Source organism: Salarias fasciatus, chromosome 7 (genome assembly GCF_902148845.1).
Source record: "Salarias fasciatus chromosome 7, fSalaFa1.1, whole genome shotgun sequence".
NCBI lineage: Eukaryota > Metazoa > Chordata > Actinopteri > Blenniiformes > Blenniidae > Salarias > Salarias fasciatus.
Window position 1 is genome coordinate 13267753 of NC_043751.1, and position 20060 is coordinate 13287812.

At 41.2% G+C, this 20060-nt stretch overlaps 2 protein-coding genes across 2 annotated transcripts; both read right to left on the reverse strand.

Annotated features, from left to right (window-relative positions):
* Positions 1 to 958: 958 nt before the first annotated feature.
* On the reverse strand, positions 959 to 11193 carry LOC115391813 (AT-rich interactive domain-containing protein 3A-like). The gene is made up of 10 exons (XM_030096174.1): positions 11079 to 11193; positions 10829 to 10939; positions 9434 to 10042; positions 5736 to 5807; positions 5563 to 5635; positions 4412 to 4595; positions 3320 to 3570; positions 2894 to 3172; positions 2707 to 2796; positions 959 to 2162 (listed from the first exon to the last, which is right to left on the reverse strand). Exons 2-10 carry the CDS (start codon positions 10850 to 10852, stop codon positions 2023 to 2025), a joined length of 1722 nt encoding a protein of 573 aa, XP_029952034.1. The 5' UTR covers positions 10853 to 10939; positions 11079 to 11193; the 3' UTR covers positions 959 to 2022.
* Positions 11194 to 14885: 3692 nt separating this feature from the next.
* LOC115391821 (cytochrome c oxidase subunit 5A, mitochondrial-like) lies at positions 14886 to 18370 on the reverse strand. Its single transcript, XM_030096184.1, has 5 exons — positions 18218 to 18370; positions 17098 to 17214; positions 15629 to 15750; positions 15395 to 15516; positions 14886 to 15301 (listed from the first exon to the last, which is right to left on the reverse strand). Exons 1-4 carry the CDS (start codon positions 18288 to 18290, stop codon positions 15403 to 15405), a joined length of 426 nt encoding a protein of 141 aa, XP_029952044.1. The 5' UTR covers positions 18291 to 18370; the 3' UTR covers positions 14886 to 15301; positions 15395 to 15402.
* Between the last annotated feature and the right edge of the window lie 1690 nt (positions 18371 to 20060).

Genomic DNA, 20060 nt, shown 5'->3' on the forward strand with positions numbered 1-20060 from the left:
GTTTTAATGCATCCGCAGGCAGAAACCCAGAGATCCTGCTGGAGAGGATTGCTCGCTTGCTTTCAGGAAGCTCATTTTGACTCTCAGTCCTGGAGAGGCGCACCTGCACATGGCTGCATCAGAAGCTCCTCCAGATCATTTATTTTAAAGTACTAAAGCCACAAAGGCACAAAAAACCAGCAGCTCTCACTGGATGCATGTTCCTGCAGTAACTCCCTCCACGGTGTTTCCAGTCCTCGTCGAGGGCAGTGATCTCTCATTGACAGAGTGACTTCACAAGTATCACTGCTGCCTGCAGGGTGGGGACTGTGGGCGGCGATATCCAGCTCATAATACCCCGTAGCATCTTTCTTCTTCAGCGCTCCAGATGTCAGAACCGCATTGTCAAATACAGAATTACTATCCCCCAGTAAATCCTGCGACCCACCCCCCCTTCCTGCTGTGACCCAGGAGCTCTTATCTCCATTAGTACAGCCACTGTCACCAGTTTAAAGCAGGCAGTTCAGGTATTAATGAACAAAAACATTTTTTTTTTTTTAAACCTTCTCCACACAATTCCCGATGCGCAGAATTTTGCAGTTTGTGAGTTTTATCTCGCATAACACACAAACATGAATTGTCAATGTGACCATTAGAGATCAAATCAAAGTCATTGACAATTTCAGAGATTATTTTTAAACATTTTTAAGATGTTAGTTGAAGAATATTGATCTCAAACGCAGAAGCAAACTGTTGAAATGATGCGTGTTGAAGAAGGTGGGAAATGCTTCCCCCATCTGGAGACTAGTATGTATACAGTTTTTTATCCTTGACTTTTTCCAGTGGCAAGGGAACTTTGGCAAAATAAATAGTTAAGTTTTAAAGAAAATAAGACAATCGTTCCACATCACACGATAGTTTTATTCTTCATGGCTACACATCCAAAAAAATGTTAATCAAAGCCCAGTGTAGACCTTGATTTTCTTTTTTTTTTTAACCATTGTTAACTTCACAGTGGTTTTTGTTTGCAGTGATATGTCTACTTGATTGTCCACAAACACCGTTGTTTTCTTCCAGCAGATGGTTAAATGAACACATGCAGGATTCGACATTGCATATTTCTCTAGAAGAGTGAGGTAGGAGTGTTTCAGTGTTCACATGTCCAAAGCCTGAGGTAATTAAAGGTACATTCCCTGCATTTATACAAACAACAACAAAAAAAAAAACACAGCAATATATTATGAGATATAGCATAACAAGTCCAGAGAGTATTCCTGAGTCCAAACAGAACTGATCTGAAATGAGGTAAAATGTTACACTGAGGTAAAATGTTGTGTTGCTTCAGTTCTGCCTTCCATTTATAGGCATTTGAAATAAATGCTTCATTGAGGCCAAGCCGTGTGATATTAAAAATAAAATTGCGCCAAAGTAAAAAATAAAAAAAAAACAAAGCAAATTTCTTTTGAAATTTCTATAGATTTTTTTCCAGAAGTAGTAGCACTTCTGTGGAAACCTGATGGTGTTTCCTGACACCTGCAACAACTTAATTCAAATGAACTAAAGAACTATGATATGGGGCTAAGGCTTTTTGGTCTTTGATAGTTGCAATTTGGCAACTTCCTTATTTTACTGAAGGTTATGAAGAAAGGCAGCTACAGTCTGACAGCAATAAATGTAACTGGCGCTCGGAACAGGCGCGAACGTCACCCTCACCAAGATTTCCTCCTCTAAAGACACTTCTGATCAAACATAGTAAAGCTTCTCAGACGAGAGAGTGAATAATAAAGTCTTCTAACAGGCACTAAGGTAAACTGATAAACATCTAAACTTCAGTGTGTTAACTCGGCACCGACCAGAATCATTTTCACCACATTTGCTGACCAAGTAACAAAAAACACGCAAAGAAAAAAAAAAAAAAAAAAAAAAAAAGGCTTGCTTCCTGTGTTTGAGTAGATTTTCCCTGACGTTCATACAGTGCTTGTCTGAAAAGAGAAGAGGTATATCGTGTACTGCTGAGCAGAACTGCTGCAGGAGAGTGAGGCCTTAATTTGGTCCCTTTGAGGAGGTGGAGGACGAGGAGGAGGGACTGTGAGAGGAGGAGAGGGCACTGAAGCCGCTCGTTCCTGCAGGAGTCACCATCTGCGAGGACACGGGCGCGGCCGACTTCTGGGCAAAAAGGGTTCCTGGAACCGAGAAATGAGGAGGACAAAACTAAAAATCAAATGATGATGAAAGTCTGGAAGTTAAAATTCTCGCCTCTTGTTAGATTGGTCGCTTGTGTCGTGACCTGAGTGAGAAGATTATATCTAACATCAGTGCTGGGAACCCAGTCACAGTGGTTTTTTTCTGTTTCACACACAAGCTTCTCCTCTGAGGCAGAAAACAGACACAAGAGGAGGAGCTTGTGTTTCTGTGTGAGACAAAAAAGGCCATTTTATCACTCTAAGTTCACGTCAGATCTGATCTCTTTTGACTGTATGTTAATGTATTGGAAACAGTATCCCAAATATATTTCATATGTTCAGACATTTAAATACTTTAAATAGTGAACAAATATGGCACAATCAAGTTATATTTAGATTTAATGTTGGGATTGTACCAATACAATTACAGAAGAAAAAACTATAATTGACCTATGTGTAGAATATTAGATTTATTTGTAAAATAATACAAATAAAAAAAAAAAAAATTAAGTTTTCTCACACAATTGATGTAATCAGTTCTCACCTGAGTAAACGGTACCATTGACCTCTACAGAAACATTGATACTGGAGGGTCCATTCGTAGAGATATTCAGGGACAAGTCATGCTTGGTTTCTAAAAGAGACAAACAAAAAAAAAAAAACAAAAAAAAGATTTTGTTTAAAAGCACTCTTGGTTGTTTGAGTGAGGATTCCACGCGGCCACAGCTCACCTTGTCCGTTGTTGAGTTTCAGGCTCCCGGGGTTCAGCTGGGAGGCCATCGCCAGGAGGTTTTGTTGGAGGGCCTGCTGCATGAGGCGCTGCTGCTCCTCCGCCAGGCGCATCATCTTCTTCTCGGGGCTGCCGGCTGCGGCTCCAGCTGCTCCGCGCTCCAGCCTCTCTCTGAGATGCTCTAGAGTGGCCGCCTGTGCCAGCTGCTGCTGCTGCTGCTGCTGCTGGCCCAGCGCCAGAGCCATGGGCAGCCTGGGTATTACCGGGGTGGAGGGCTCGTCTAATTTGTGAAGGAAAAATAGAAGCAAATCGGAAGAGAGTAGAGAAAATCGTCAGGTTCAGTCACAATGGTACACAAAGTGACTTCTCTGAGCAAAGCTCTGAGGCAGCAGACGGTTTCATACAAACACAAAACACACTCCAATACCTGTGTTTCTCTTTAAATTTGGGCTTGCCGCCGTGTTCAGGCCGTTCGGCGTGGCCGGCTTTGTTTGCATGGTGGGAGAAGACAGGAGTGGGTGCGGAGCGGAGCTGGGAGACGAGGAGTAGCGGTACAGGCTGCTGGTGTAGCTGGGCCGTCGCCCCTCCCGGCGGTTGCTGTCGATGGCCGCCTGCAGCTCGCCCGGGGAACTCAGACCCTTTTTGTCACACTCGAATGGGTACAGGTACTTCATGTACCTACGATGGGACAGCTTCATGTTAGACTCTGAAGCGAGAGACGGTTTTCCTTAAATCTTCCTGTCCAGCTATAAGAAGATATTTAAACATCAACAGCATGGCTCCAAACATCAAAGATTGAAGTCCTAATAAGTTTATACAGCAGGTTATCCTAAATATCAAAGAGACAGCAGATCAGTTGTGTTAACTGATGGTTTTTTTAAATGTATTTAAAGGTTCTAGCAGATTGAACTAGAAGCATACATGGAACACAAAGATGTCATGCGAGGAAAAAAACAATATTCACTGATTAACTCAAGGGATCATTAGGAATATGCTGAACGGGCGTAACTTTCAATCAATAGATCAGCTGAACGCTATCTGTGGTACAGATGTGATCCTCAGTCTGTGTTGTCATTCCTGTTATCAACACAATCAGAGCACAAAACTACTGCATAAAACACTTTTTAACTGTGAGTACTGTCACCAAACAGTGGTGGTCAATAGGCAGAAAGATGTTCTCAAGGCTTGAATCTCACTGCAGATGGGTCTCCACTGTGGAGTTGGACATTTTTTTGTAATTATGAAGTAACTGCTGTGTTCATGTAGCCCTTTCCAACAAAAGGTCGAATACTATTTCCAAAGACAGCATCCTGCAAAGGCTACAAGCAACACTCATGGCTGCAATGGCTAATCGCTCCTGAAATTAGATCAGTGTCACGCTGGAGAAATTCCATTTCAGCCCATTTCCAGGTAACCGTCGTGGTGAAAAACTAACGGCGATTACATTATCTGCCACTCGGAAAATTACATTCAACCGTTTCTGAAAAGAGCGAGCGAGAGCGTCTTGAGTGGCACCTACTGGGTGCGGAGCGTGAAGGCGGCGCTGGTGATGGACGTGGGGAGGTTGAGGCCTTTGGTGATCTCCCTCCAGATCTTCTTGTTGATGACCTCCACCAGGCCGCCCTTCTCCGTCACCAGCTTGTAGAGCTTGTACAGATCCAGCACCTGCTTCGCCATGATGGGGATGCGGTTCACAGGAGTCCCTGCATGGAGCGGCAGATTCAATGTGATGAAACGCGGCGATTTTCCCTCATTTGCACTTCGGATGAGTTGTCAGGGAGAAAACACGATTCTGCTAATGCGCCGTTAAAAGGGAGGAGAGGAGCGAGAGCGATGTTTTGACCGGTGCACCTGCAGGCCTGAGGTTAATGTTGGGTAATTTGGCTTACCACGTTTAATCTCTGAGAATAGGCATGTCCAATGAAGCTCATTTCACAGGGATGGGGGGTGGGGATAATTCCACAACTGCAGCTTTGCTGCTACATTGATTTGAGTACAGGGGGAAGGGATTTTCAGAACTAACAGTTGTTCGCCCATCACAAGACCGGCGACTAACCCTTACAATCCTGATTTGGAGAAAAGCCAATTAATGAAGTAAGCTAAAAAGCATTTGCGGAATTGCGGTTTGCTTAAGAAGTGCACGAGCCTCCGACACACATGAAGACCTTCCGGTGACCCACATCTCCTGAGTGTGGACCAAACAATTCTGTCTGTGGCGAACAGGACAGAAACATTCTGTCTATTCCTCAAAAAGGTTTCAACAGTAGTTCTAAGAATTTAGATAGAATCTAAATTTAGGAATCTTTTTTTTCCCTATATTAATGTAATTTAGTGCTATGATTAACATCAATTAATCACGTTCAGTAATCATCAGGATCTTTGATTTAATCACTCCACAGCTATCACAAGCAACCTGGCCATGACAGTATATTTCACTGTACTTACTGTATTTGTGTCATGAGAGTTTTAGACATTAGCAGCAACACGTGTAATGAGTATTTAATATTCCAGTAAATGCCTCAACCTAAATCATCCACGAGAGAAAATCCTCTAAAGTAAAACTAATCTGATTCACAAAAGGATCTCCCAAAAGCGTGGTGGGTGCATAATGCAAACGAGGGGAGATTAATCGATATTTTATCCACGCACAAGAACAAAAGGGGAGGTTACCTCGTTTTTGCATAAAGACAAAGAGTTCATCGAGGAACTCTTTCCGCTGTGGGTCACTGTCCAGTTCATAAAGCTGCAAGTTTAGAACACAAATAATGAAGCAGTTAACAGTCTGGCTTTAAAATGTGCAGGACTTCATCACGTTTGGGTCTGGCCGGAGGAAATCCACTGACCTTGGCAAAGTCTCTGGAAGGCTCTCCTCTGACTTTCCCCACGTCCCTCTCCTCGGCCCAGATGTTTTCTCGCTGTGGGTTCACCCAGAGAGGCACACCGGCGCGTCAACACACAAAGACAACAAACATCAGGTGCCGTAAAGTTTGGATGCAACAACTTTCACGTCGTCATTTTGAGAGGAAAAACAATTTAAAAATGACAAAATGTGGAAAAACTGAAAACTACACAAATATACTTCCTGAATGTCATTTACACAATATGTACTGATGTGAGGTGAGAGCAGAAGCATATGTCCTTAAACTGAGCCAGCAGCGAGAGAATAACTGAAACAAAGCGCCGTCTTTAGGTAGTTTCTTATAACATGTTATTCCTCTGCCACCGCCCCCATACATGACAGATTAGGGTTAAAAATGTCAGCGGAGAGCACTGTATGTGCAACTGTGTGGAAAAGCCTGCTGAGAGGTTATTGTCCCGCTAAGTAGCGCCGAGAGCTGCATTATGACTCCAGAATGAAAATGAAATCTGACTGGAAAACAGCCGCGGTAATAGTTTCTTTCCAAAACCAAAACAAACCGTAATTTCGCTTTTTTTTTTTTTTTTTTTTTAATATTATTATTTTGGGATCATTACTGATCTGGTTCCTAACTGTGAAAATCCACAACATGTGCGTTTATGACAACTATTGTCATTGTTAATATATTTTGAAGGCTTTTTTTTTTTTGCATCTTGGCTGAAATGCTGATCATTCAACTTATTTCCTCTTCAGTCTCTTCGTTATTTTTTGTGCTTAGTTGTATAATTTTCTGCTTTGAACTTAAATTCCTGTTCACCAAATGTTTCACACTGCCACATGGTCAAACTGGGGCCTCAGAGCGTCAACATTTCACCCTTTGGGGCGCCGCCGTTAGACGGCTGTATCTCTCCTTGTGTTTACACTATAAACACAATTCCACCAGCAAATGCTGACACACAGTCACCAGCTGCAGGAGAGAGATGAGGAACGGCTGCATTTGCTTTCAAGCGCAGCGCAATGGCTCACACAGTGCTGCTTTAAATGAAAACTGGACTTTATGATCACTGGATGATCAGTAGATGGTTTTGTAATCTAACCCTCTCATCAAATTCTTGCTTTAGTTCAGCCCTTTAGTAGCCTTCAGTTCTACTAAAATACACCAGTCTCACAGTTAATAGCATTTTCTTTTAAAATAAGTCTGTCATTTTTCTTCACTACTGCAGGATGCATCAGCCGCTGGAAGAAAACTTCAGTGAAGCGCGACTCTTCCTGCACACGACCAGCTCGTACTTCTCAGTTTTCAGCAGTTCAACTGGTTACTGAATGTGTCAACGTTACACAATACAACTCATTCCTGTGGTTACAAAGCTGCTGACTTATTGAACCGTTTCATTTTAACATTTCTACAAAAAAAAAAAAAGGACTTTCCTTCTTCTCACAGAAAACCTACTGAGGACAGATAAACATCCTCGCCATCAAAATGGAAATAAAACCCTTCCCCCCCTTATTGATGAGCCAGAGAGACCTACTGTGGATCTATTAACAAAGAACTTTCAGTTAATTGCTCACAGAGCTTTCACACATTCAGGCCTGGGAATCCTGATAGTATTCAGAATCTAGGTCAGGAAAAGGTTTCTTTTGTTTTGCTAAAAAGGCTACTTTATTTACAGGGTTTTATGTGATTTTACTGCACATTATCTGGCTCATCCATATAATTTCAGTGCGATGCAGTAAAAGGTATCTCAGAGCTAAAAACGCACATTTAAACAAATCGTACTTCGCCTTCGAATAAAGCCATTCACCACTTTTTATAATGAGCTTCATTATAACTCGCAGCTTCTCTCGAAGGGCAAAAGTGAAAGATTAACCTTTTTCTAAATTTCAATGAATCCATGGGGGGCAAAACCAAAATTTTTAATCCAAATTAAATTATTGGGCCTTCAATCAGCACAGCAAGTCATGATCATTTATCTGGCCCCTCGCTGTGCTGTACGCTTCAGCAAACTGGGACTCTTTATCCCTGCTCACAGCCATTTTTAAGGCCTTACAGTGAGACCGCACATGAGGAGGGAACAATGCCTGTCCGAGCATGACAAAACCTGAAGAGCCTGCCGAGATTTCCTACGAAGATTTCATTAATGAAACGAACAAAGGAAAAGGCCGTTCATGCTGTGAGTGGACAAGCGAGTTTTTATGGGGCGGGAGAGGAACCGTTCGAGATGGCCTTTTGTTAGGATTCAAAAGACATCATTTCAAATCAGCAAAGTTATTGCTTATCCACGGAGCAGAGGCTGCAGTGTTGGTTTTCTGGAGTTGGTAATAATCCTTACATAACAGGAACCTGTGACTGTTTTCTGCTCCAACTTCACCCTGCAAGGATGAAGCACAACTCCTCGCAGTTTGCCTGAACACATGCAAAGACTTTCACAAACCACAACACAAATGCCTCTCGCACATTCCTTTTGATCATAAACTGAGGTTGGCAAAATCTTTCTCGCGCTTTAAAAAGACTCTAGCACAGTTATGTCCACAAAAGTCTCTCACAGCTCGGCTCAGTTCTGCATTTTAATTAAAATACATGAATGTTGCTCATTGTTTCCGGTTTGCTGTGCAGGTCTTAAAAAAAAAGAAAAAAAGGAAATGTGTTCCCACTGCAGAGGCCATATAATGTATTGATTACTTGCTGTGGAATTTAGCTGCCATTTAAGTGTTGCTAAGCGACGGCTGAATTATGCAAAGCTATCCAGCCCGTGCTGGTAGGATCAGCACGGAGATGTTGTGAGCCAGTCAAGATTTTGATGAAGTTTTTAATGAACGTATTTAGAAAACATGCCCATCGGCATGTATTTCTTTTGAAATTTGCAAAGAGAACGTAACCCCCTGATAAACACACCAACAGGGCCTTTCTCCTTCAGCGAAACTACTGTAAGTAAACTTTATGGGCAGTTGTTTGCATGCTGTGAGGCACAAACCCCTTGTCCCTCCGCCCACAGGCCTCATTAATCATAATGTATTGTATTGACATGGGGCCTATTCAAGGGAAACATACACACACAGAGGAACCAATCAGATCAGCCTCCATGAAAAGAGGGAGGGAAATTTATTCAAGGACAGCCTTGTTCCAAAACCACAGCTTCACCAATTTACACAACCTTCAGTTTACATGGAATCAAACGGAATTAATCTAATGTTTTATCCCTTGATTTTTTTTTTTAAATCTCCACATTGATCCCTCCCTCCTGTGTGTCATGTAGAAACTGGTATGTGTGAACAGCTAGAGTTGGACTGCAGCCAAGACCAATTAGCTCCGCAACTGGGAAGGAGGGTTTTTTTAAACCAAGAGACAGGAGGTGAATTATGGCAGAGTATGGCCAGTAATTAAACACTATCAAGCTTGGGCATCTTGCCAAAGACACAGCCCCTTCCTCTCCCCGGCTCTCTGCATGTGAGAAAACTGGAGCCGGGCCAGGAACTCCATGGTGTGACATGGCATGAAGAAGTCAACGGAAAGGGGAAAGGGAAGGCCGACTCATGTGTCACACTTGTTCATGTCTTTTCCTTCATATTAAAAAGACACAACAAAAGGAAGACAACAACATTGTGTGACTGGAATAGAGATCCGTCTACATTAGATCCATGAGGCTGGAGCATGAATTGTTGCTGAAATAAAGCAGAACGGCTCACCTGTTTGAAGGGCTCATCGTAGCCCCAGTCAGGAAAACCGTTGGACGATATGAAGGCGTGCGGACCGGCCGGAGACATCAGGTTCTTCTCCTCAAGCTCCTGTTTCACGTTAGCAGGTGGAGACTGGGACGTTTGCTCGGGAGCGGCCGGCGGAGACGTGGAATAAGGCTGGAAGGGGAGACGTGCGGCCTGCTGGCGTCCGGCAGGTTTTCTGGCCTGTGGGTCAGACCCGGGCTCCTCTCCGTCCTCCCCATTGTTCTCCTCAGGATCCAGCATCTCATGATCGTCCTCATCCGAGTCCTCATCCTGCTGCGGATCCGTTCTCCTCACACGGTCGGCAAAAGCTTCTTTGACTTTTTGATAAGTTTTCTCCTCTGCACTTGCAAATACCAAAGGGTCCGGCCTGGAGCCGGAGGCTCGTGCCGCCGCTGCTGCCGCCGCCTGTTGAGCAAACAGGAGCTGGGCTTGGAGGAGTTGCTTCCCCTGCAGGTTCATCTCCAGCTTGGCTTCTTGTTGTCTCTGCAGCTGCCCCATCATGGCCTCCAGCTTCACCCCAGCAGGACTGGACTGCGGACACCTGGCAGAACTTCCCTCCTCTGATATGTTCGACTAAGGACGAAAACACACACAATATAATCACAATTTATGATGTTCCCAACACAAAAACTCCAGTTCCTTTCTTTCTTTTTTTTAAATCTAGAGCAAATAACTGGTGGTAACTATTGAGAAAGCATTCAGTAAATATAAATTACATAAGAATGCAAAAAACACTTTGATCAAATTGTCTTTAAGATAACAAGGGTAACTCAAAAAGGAGTTACAGGGATCCAAGGGTGAATCCAAACAGAAACGCACTTCACAGGAAACCAAAAATCGGACGTGTGTGTTAGTGTGACTTTCTGAGGCTACTATTGTCATTAAAACGGGATGCTGGTTAATGGATACTAATTTAAGTCTGTTTCCTGAGCGTTTTTATTCACCAAAAGAGGGGTTTTACCTGAACTGACAGCCATTTTAAACCCAAGGTTAGGCATCACTGTTAACATGCTTGAAAAGTTTGTAAATTCAGGCCCAAAACGACTCGAAACGCCTTGAAAGAAAACCCTTGACTCAAAAAAAAACCTTTTCACTTACGCAGAAAACCCTCAATAACATGTTTTACGGTTTCACTTTGTGAAAAGTTACTAAAAAAAAACACACCTGGTGACAAATGAACTGTTCGGTTTCAAACACGAAAATCTAACTTTTTTTTTTTTTTGCTGAAAATGGAAATAAACCCTCAACGAATAGGCACGAAGCCGTGCAGTAATATAGACGGTAAGCGTGTAAATTTGCCCCCAGCAGCCCACATTAATCGCTTTGTCACTGTAACAAACACGAGTCGTCGACACTCACCATCTGCGCCTTGGAGTAATTCATCACCGCCAACAGGTCCTAATCTAGTTTTTCCTCGTTTTCTCCGACGCGCAAAAATCACATTGCATGACCGATTTCTCTTGGCGAGGACTGAAAAAGAGAAAAAAAAAAAAGAGAGAGAGAGAGAAAGGCTTCGTCCGCGGATGAAATGTGACTTATAAAAGCCCCCGCGGTGTGGAGGCCGGGGTGATCAGAGCTGGAGGAGGGGTAATAATGCTCCGTGCCTTACCTCCCTGGTCACCGCGCATGGAAACTCAAACATCCTTGATTGTCTTTGACTGAGAGCTCCACACCCCCAGCCAGGGTGAATGAAAGGCCCGCCCCGTGCGTAAAGATCGGAAAAGTGCTTTATTTTCCTCCCCTGCTTTTCAGCTTCCAGGCGCCTTTCGAGCCAGAGACTCGCTATCTGCAACCTTTACTCTCACAGAGATAAAAATCGAAATAAAAGCTCTTTTTTTTTCATTCCAGGTCCGCAACCTTTCAGACCGAAACATCCGGTTCAGCGCTTCTTGCGCCTCCGTTCTATTTATATCTGGTTCTTCTTGTTTTAACCAGTTAATCTTTTTTAAATCTATTTTTAGCTGATTCATATGTTATTTCATTTGCTGTAATTGTTTTTTTAACATTTTGACTCAACTTTTATTTTTATTATACATTTTTACTGTTTTGACAGTGTCAGTAAACTGACAACAATTAAGAATTCTGAAATGAAAATATTTTTTATCACGACTATTAAAATCATAAGATCTTCTCATGATGAAATTAAGGAATCGTTTTTATTTGTCAGTATTTATAAATAGCCCTAACCAGTTGCATGGTGACTCCCACACAAATGAAAAAAAAAGCTAAACTTTAGAAGTGAGACATTTCACCATGACCACTTCATTTGTGTAATTGCAGCAAATTTTAGGTGCAACTATTTCTGTGTTCTTTTGTCACTAGAAACAATGAAATGGTTTTCCACCCCTGCCTAATCCTGTCAGCAGTGTCTGTGTTTGCTTCCTGATCTTAACCAATAGGAGTTTCCTGATCCTGTTAAACTGCTTTCTGTCAAAATGGTACCAACCAGATTCCACAATTTGAGGGCTTTTCCCCTATAGGAGCTATTTAATCAAATTTAAATTTCAATGTAGCTGTTGGAGACAGTTTAGTTTTTTTTAGTTTTTTGGTAACCAAAGACCATTTTGATTGTTTTGGAATGTTTATCTCCTTATCCTTTTAAGCCATTTCGAGTCATTTTCAGCATCATACCTGTTTTCCCTTCTTATTTTTCTTGTAGTTTAACTTACTTTAAGCAAGCCATTAGCCATTTTCTAATTTTTGCCTATTTTACCTTTGACTTCATTGTTTTTTTTCAATACCCTTTTTAATAGTTTACTTGTCACTTAAAACTGAAAAATAATGATCATTTTTGATACATTTTTTACCATTTCCCCGGAATTGGTTAAAGTGGTTTAGAAACACACCACACAGAGAGTTATACCAGATACATATCAGATTAAAGAAAAAAAAAACATGTTTAGAATAGAAAAGTGCATGTATGCTGATTTTTTTAAATGTGGAAGTTGATGCTGATCACTTTTGCACATTTCATGAAACATTCACATTATTTAGGTTTCTTCTCTGTTGTATGATTTTGTAGCTTTGTAGTAATTCAGGTATATTTGGAAAGGATTGCAGCTCAGAGCCAGTGTTGTGCAGTTACTAATAATGAACTTGTGCATTCCTTGTAATGACCTCAGTCAACCAGGCTTGTCTTCAGAATGAACACATAATTACATAATAATGAAACATGTAAATTAGGAAATTGTAACAGAGTAACAGAGCCCTAAGACTGATTCACAGATTCCGTTCACTTGAAGTTGAGGTGGGGGTCAGATGTTACCTCTGACAGTTTGAGCTAAATAGATGATATTTTGTTTCCAAATTGAGTATATGTGTCATTTTCAGTATGTGTGTTTGCCAAATCTGTACTGAAAATTAATATTCAGCTGCTTGCGTTTCACCTCAGATGCTGCAGCTTTTGACTGTCATGTAGACGTGACAATCAGTGCCTGTTCTTGAAATTCGTATTTCCCAAATAATGACAACAAGAACAAGTGGAAACAAGTCAGTTTTGATACACAAACAACACTCAAGACAGGGTTCATGAGGAAACAGATTGTTTATTGAGTGCTGCATCAGGTTGATGTTGATGTTCTGGACATCTTTCTTGATGTTGTCTGGAATCGTGCAATATTAGCTACAGGATCAATGAGACTGTTCCACAGTAATTACAGCTTATCTCCGACAGTTCCTACAGACATTAGAGGTGCCTTTGTGTTCCTGTCATCCTCTCTTTCCGTGGAGTTTTTAGTGCAGACTCCAGGTTGTATTAGCTTAGACTGAAGCTTTTAAAATGTCCAGTGTGGCAACATTTTAACAATTTCAGAGCATACACTTTTCCCATTGGATTTCTTTCTATCTGCACAACCTGGAAAGGTCTTTCACAGTTTAATAGGCTTCGAAGTTCTTGAGCTTTAAAATGGTTGGACACTGCCGTGTGGTCATTAAACCTGCAGTGTTTTTCTATCGGCACTTCTGATGCTCTGAGGGAAGACCTCTTTTAAACTATATTATGAAAAAAAATTTGAAAACAACAATGTCACCAACATTTATAAGTTAATTTTAAACTTGAGAAAGCCAAATAGTCTGACTACATTCAAGTATGTTGAAGTAACTGAAGTGAATTGAAAGAGTCCTTAATGCATAGAAACAGGTTTATCTCGACTGGGTTTCTGCTCATTAGTTAATTTTAACCATTACAATGGCACCTCTGTGAACATCTGATGTGCTTCTATTCTGAGCAGAAACACACTAGCTGTGATAACAATGCTTGCTTGGGAATTGGTGCTTATGGTTCCTCCCACCAATCTATAAAAAGCAGCAGGCAAATGCTGTTGATATGAGCTGATTGATTACAGGATACAAGTGAAATATCAGTTGAGAATGAGCGCTGCCTGAGCCCAGATGCCCTTGTGGGAAAGCTTGAGAGTGAAATATACCTAAATTAAAAGACGAATTGATCACTCCTCACAGTCCAACAGTAAAATAAACACTCATCAAATACAAAAGCTTTGCAGGATGCTGTTTTCAACATTTATTTCGCAATATTAACCAATCCACTGTGGCAACTCTCATTAATCACTGTAAGTTCAAGGTTTTTAAAATCCTGTCCAGTTTCTTGTCTAAAAGAAATGTACATGTATTTCTACATGCTCTGATTTATTGATTATAATTACCAGTGGCTCCATTAAGTGAATGGGTTGATTTGTCACTATGGAGTTCATGGCTCGATCCCTAATCTCACCCTGTCCATGTGTTGGATTGTCCTTGGGCAGACATTAGCCTCAAATTGCTCCATATTGATGTGTGAGCATGTATTGCATGTAATGTGTTTGTCATTGGATGAATTCAAAGTGGTCCGAGAGTGCTTAAACTGTAAAATCTGCTATTTTAGTTAAGTCCAATAAAGAAAATATTCTCCGTTTGGACTATGAGAGGTGGGTCGTCATGAAGAGCCAGTTTCCAATAACCCTGGATTTCTATTAGTGGTTCATCATTCCGGTCATATTAGGATGTTTTCCAGCAGAGCATCACCAAACCATGCTGGACTGTGGCACTCCAGGATCAGTGTGTCCATCTCTGAGGCAAAATACTCAATAATAACCCACAGCCGAGACAGGATCCAACTGACAGACCATCACACTTCCAATTGGAGTTGAGTGAGTCTGACGCGACTGAAACAAGCTTAAAAGTCCATTCGTCATTTCCAGTGCGTTAACCGTCAATGGTGGCAGTGTATGGCCAAAATAACTTAACATACAGATTGATACCCCCTTAGCCAAAAGCATTCTTTACATTGAGTGGTGGAGCAGAAAATGAGTCAAAGTCCTTGCAGGTGCAACAAACTGGGAAGACTTATCTTCGTGCACGAGCCTCTAAAAATGTTTCTAATGTCAAATTCCAAATACTTCCCACCCAAAACTGGTCTGTAATGACTATACACTTCTGTCATTTGGACAAATTTATTGTTAACGTCACATATATTCTCCTCAAATAAAACAGGTGAAAAGCAAATTATTACAGTAGAATGATTTTTACATTCAAGTGAAAATGCTGCTCCCTGGTGGCCAAATGTGACTCCATTCACATTGTGACAACATGCACCATTCGATGACCCTGCCCTCTGTTAAAGCGGCTTGAAATGTTTCAAGGAGAACTCAAAACTATCAAAAATATTCCAGTATACATGTGACACTCAAAAAGATAACATTTTCCTTTATTATGTTCATCAATATCTTACAAGCAAAAGAACTTAATAAAGGCCAAATTAAATATCATATGCATTAAAGGAGGCAAACATTTAGGTACAAGGGTTGGATGTCTTGGATGTATCAACCGTGGTTAGACCTGAAATAAAATTCAGAGAAAAAAAAGAAATCTGTTAGATTACCAATAGATAAGTTTGAGAGGGAAAAAAAACTAATGTGAGAACTTTATTACCTCTGCGGCTAGACTTTATCAATGCCGAGCTCCTCAGGTGTGGAGATGCCCAGCTCGTCTAATGTCGGCCGCAGCTCCTGGATGAGGTACGGGTAGATATCTTTATGAGGGCCGGCTTTATCCTGAGGAGAAGAATGAGAGACTCCGTCAATCATTAACTTAGGATCAACACGTCTACTTTTGCTTGCAGTAAACATTAACTGATGTGTGTGGGTTTTTTTTAAACTCACTCACCTTCACAGCTTCCAAAATTCGGACGGCGCTGGCCAAGTCGTCTAACCTCCTGCAGGCTCTCAGAGCAGCCTCCAGGATCTTTGGCTCCGGCACCAAATCGTACCCAATCAATGTGTTCATCCCTAAAACACAATCAGATAAAGAAATCAACAACTGCAAAATCAGAAATCTCCTCTTCGTAATGGTCTTTAAAAATTTATTTCTCTCACAAGGGGTTAAAATGACAAACTGTTTCTTTTCCCTGTCGTCTTCCTGTTGATTTGTTACAATTATCAAGTGACCTGGGATTTTCATCTGGTCTCTCACACACACACACACACACACACACACACACACACACACACACACACCACACACACACACACACACACACACACACACACACACACACACACACACACACACACACACACACACACACACACACACACACACACACACACACACACACACACACACACACACACACACACACACACACACACACACACACACACACACACACCTTCCTGCTGGCAAAAATACTCATTAACTCATCAAATGTCTTTTAATCCACTGCTGAACAGAGATCTTAACTGCTCTATTTACAAGGCTTGGCAGTAAACATGCAAACAGCTGTTTTACAGAAGAAAATGTCTTAAAACATGTGTGAACTGTTTCTGAAAGGGTCACATCTTTGGTAGAGGTGAAGTGACGCATACAGAGGGCGAGGAATATGACACAGATTCCCATGTAAATCATTTCCTCTTTTTATGGGTTTACTGGCCTTTCAAGTTAAGCTTGATGCAACCTAGTTTAACAGATAACCTCTGGTTGAAACTAAACTACAATACAAAGCAGCAATTAAAGCAGAGTAACAGAGGCGTTACGCCGAGAGATTCCATTGTTCTAAAATAATGAATATTTTAAATACTATGTTCTTGATGCAATAATATCGATCCAAGAAGCAAAAACATGAAAGTGGAAAAACAATGACCAGAGACATGTTGATACAATAGGCCGGTTTACAACAGATGTTTTTCTTTTTACATCTTACATTAGTTCTACCTCTATGTTAAAATATCTGAATATACCAATTAAGATGATCAATTTCCTTCAGTAGATTTTCTCTTGTGCTTTTATAAAAACTAAAAACCAAGGGAAATATCTGTACAATCCTCATAAATGAATGAATAGGAAATATAAATGAATCACAGAAAAAAAACCCATCATCATGCTGTCTTTAAGGAGTAGCAGTTTAACTGAAAATGAAACACTTTATTAAATATTGCCATTTTTGTTACAATGTTCAGCAATCTCTATGCCGGCTCACAACACAAACTTATTAAAACTTAAAAGTAAGTTGAACACCCACTGATTTACAAAGAACTGATAAAAGAACAGATCTCTTACATAACAATTAAACTACATCATGTGAGTTAAATCTCAAAGAGTCAATGATTAAGCATCACCATGATCAATAAACTTACCTTTTCTCAGCTCCCATGCATCAATGTCTGGTTTGTTGAAATAAGTGACCCAGCGAGCGTCAAACTCCTCATCGGTCTCCTGCTTCCCATGCGAGTAGCACCTTGAGGCCAAGGGAGCTGGATGATAATAAAAGTCATTTAGTTGATCACAATAAACTCAGAAGGAGTAAATTTTCTGTCATAACTCCGAAGACTGACTATTTCAGTGCTAAACACATCAAGTCTATAAGCCTTTCACAGACACATCTTGTTTATCAAGGGGAATTCTTGTTATTAAGTACTTAACAAGTATTAATGTCATAGTCATGTTTTGTTAGATGAGTTTATTGAAATGTCCTGTCACTCCAAACACCAAATCTCCGAAAATACCCAATGAAGTTGGTTAGAGTTGTAGTGAAAAACAGATAAACTCTGAGGGAGTGGTGTGACATCTACTGCAGCTGGATCACAGCCAGCGTCCTGATATGACCTACCTATACTTACACACCTCAACTCAACACTGGAAATAATGTGTTGTGGCATTTGAAGCATTTCCAAATGTATGAAATGGTCACAATTAATAATAAGTTCATACTGTATGTAATTACATTGCAATACATTAACTCATGTTCTTCCTACTTCCTTATATAGGCTAGAGTTTGGTTAGGGAACTCTGAATTGAAGAGAAAAAAATCACGATAACGTGATATTAATGTGCATTTCTTGATTGGTCATTATTGTCTTCTTGTCCAAATCATGTCTTTATCACGTCCGGCTAGTAGGCAGAGATATGATGGACAGCCGGTCACCAAGTAGCATCAGCTGCAATCACAGGGCCGCAATCCAAGCCTTCTAACCGGGTCACGACAAGGACACAAACAGCACCAAGCTAGACACTGGGACTTCTACAGAGTCCCTTGCCCTCCGGTTTAGTGAGTAAACACTGATTTGAACAAATATTTACTCAACCTAACACAAGCACTGATATGTTTGTTTGTGTTAATGACTTACACCTGCTAACCTAGAACCGGCTAGTTAGCATAGCATAGCATGCAGTCACGTTTCATTTCCGCCACAACCTCTCCGTGACTTTCAATAACCGTTACACTGAACACAACGTGATGACAGAGCGGGACATTACCTTGGCAGCCCGGTTGCGTGCGGGTTAAACTCCGGACCCCGGAGAGCGAAAGTCGGACGGCGGCTCTGAACATGTTGGGGACAGCAGCTCAGCTACAACCCGGTGTGTCTGGAGGAGGGAGCTAATGCTAACGGAGGGGTTAGCACGTCACGTAAGCGCCTGACTGCTGCGCAAGCGCACATACAAACCGCAGATACCCTTGACCATAGATAGTGCATAGCACATCAAGGCCCTTGACTCTGTGTCCGGCTGAGAAAGTGAACTTTATAGTGTTACACTTTCATATCAGTGCGAGCTGCATGTGAAAGGAAAATTGATAAGAAACCACGAGCCATGATTTATGGGACATCATCTTTCATTCTCAAAGCGAAGATTAACAAGTTACAAATACATGAAATATTTCACAGACATTTTAAATTGAGATATCTCCATGGTTAGATAATGAAAACTTTACAATTACAGCTTCTCAGTTGTGTAGTGTTAAGACACTATGGCCTCAATGAGAAGATCCCAGGTCAAGTCTGGGTTGACTGCGGTCAGGGACTGGGCCTTTCTGGTTTGTGTTTGTTCTATGTATGGTTTTTGTTTTGGTACCTTAGTTTCCACCTCTATTACATAAGTATGCACTGGACGCCAATTCCCATCCATTCATGTTCCATACCGCTTCATCCTGTTCATGGTTGCAGGCCGGTGGAACCATAGTATATATGGAACGAATTCCAGCTAACTGTGGGCGAGGGTATGGCACATCATGTACACACAGTCCATCGCAGAACAGAGAGACAGTCACACACACTCACATTCACACCTAGAGACAATTTAGCGTCACCAATTAACCTCACATGCACGTTTTCTGGACTGCTGGAGAGGAAACCAAAGTCCCTGGAATAAGCCCACACGCATACAAGGAGAGTATGCAAACTCCACACAGGAAGGCCTGGGCCAGTATTTGAGCCCACAACCTTTCACTCTGAGGCAAAAGCACTCCACTCCACTTTGCTCACAGGTGTACAAGTCAGTCTTTTGTGTTTGCCATGTGATGGATTGGTGGCCTGTCCAGTGCCTGTGCCCATAATAACAACCCAAAGAAGAGATCAGATATTCATAGTATTTTTGAGAAATAAGTTCTAACTAAAGTGGTAGTTACAAAATAAAATACAGTATCAGAAAACAGATTGACTTCAGATGACGTACCAGTGAGAGAAGCTGAGATTAGAGGATGACACAGAAAAACATGACATCTGACACAAGAAAAAGAAAAAACAGGAGCAGACCAACAAAAAAAATGCAGCTATAATATTATATAAGACTTTTTGCACTAGTTTGTGTCCTTCAAACTTAAGACTGATGAAAAAGTAAATGAATAGAACAAACACACACACACACACACACACACACACACACACACACACACACACACACACACACGCACGTATATGCATCAGCACCGATCAGTATGCAACACATAAAAAGACAAAAACAAAAAGTGAGAGAACAAAACCGAAAAAAAGACGACCATGGAGAATCAGCACTTCTGTTCACTTTCATTATTGTTTCTACACATGTACCTCCTTTGTACAGCCTAATTTGACCAAATTTCATTGTTTTCTTTCCATAGTATCTTTTATTTAATTTTGTCTGCACCGTGATGCATTTTTGCATGTCTTCTTTACATAGTACAAAGTTGGCTGATCACTTAATTTCTTCATTGTGGAGAAACAGAACAGAACTACACACCAACAAAGTTAAAAAAAAAAAAACACACACTTCAGACAGGGTGAAAGAAGTCTAGATTATTGTTTATCCCATGGGAAAACTTTGCACTGAGGCTCCAAATCTGATA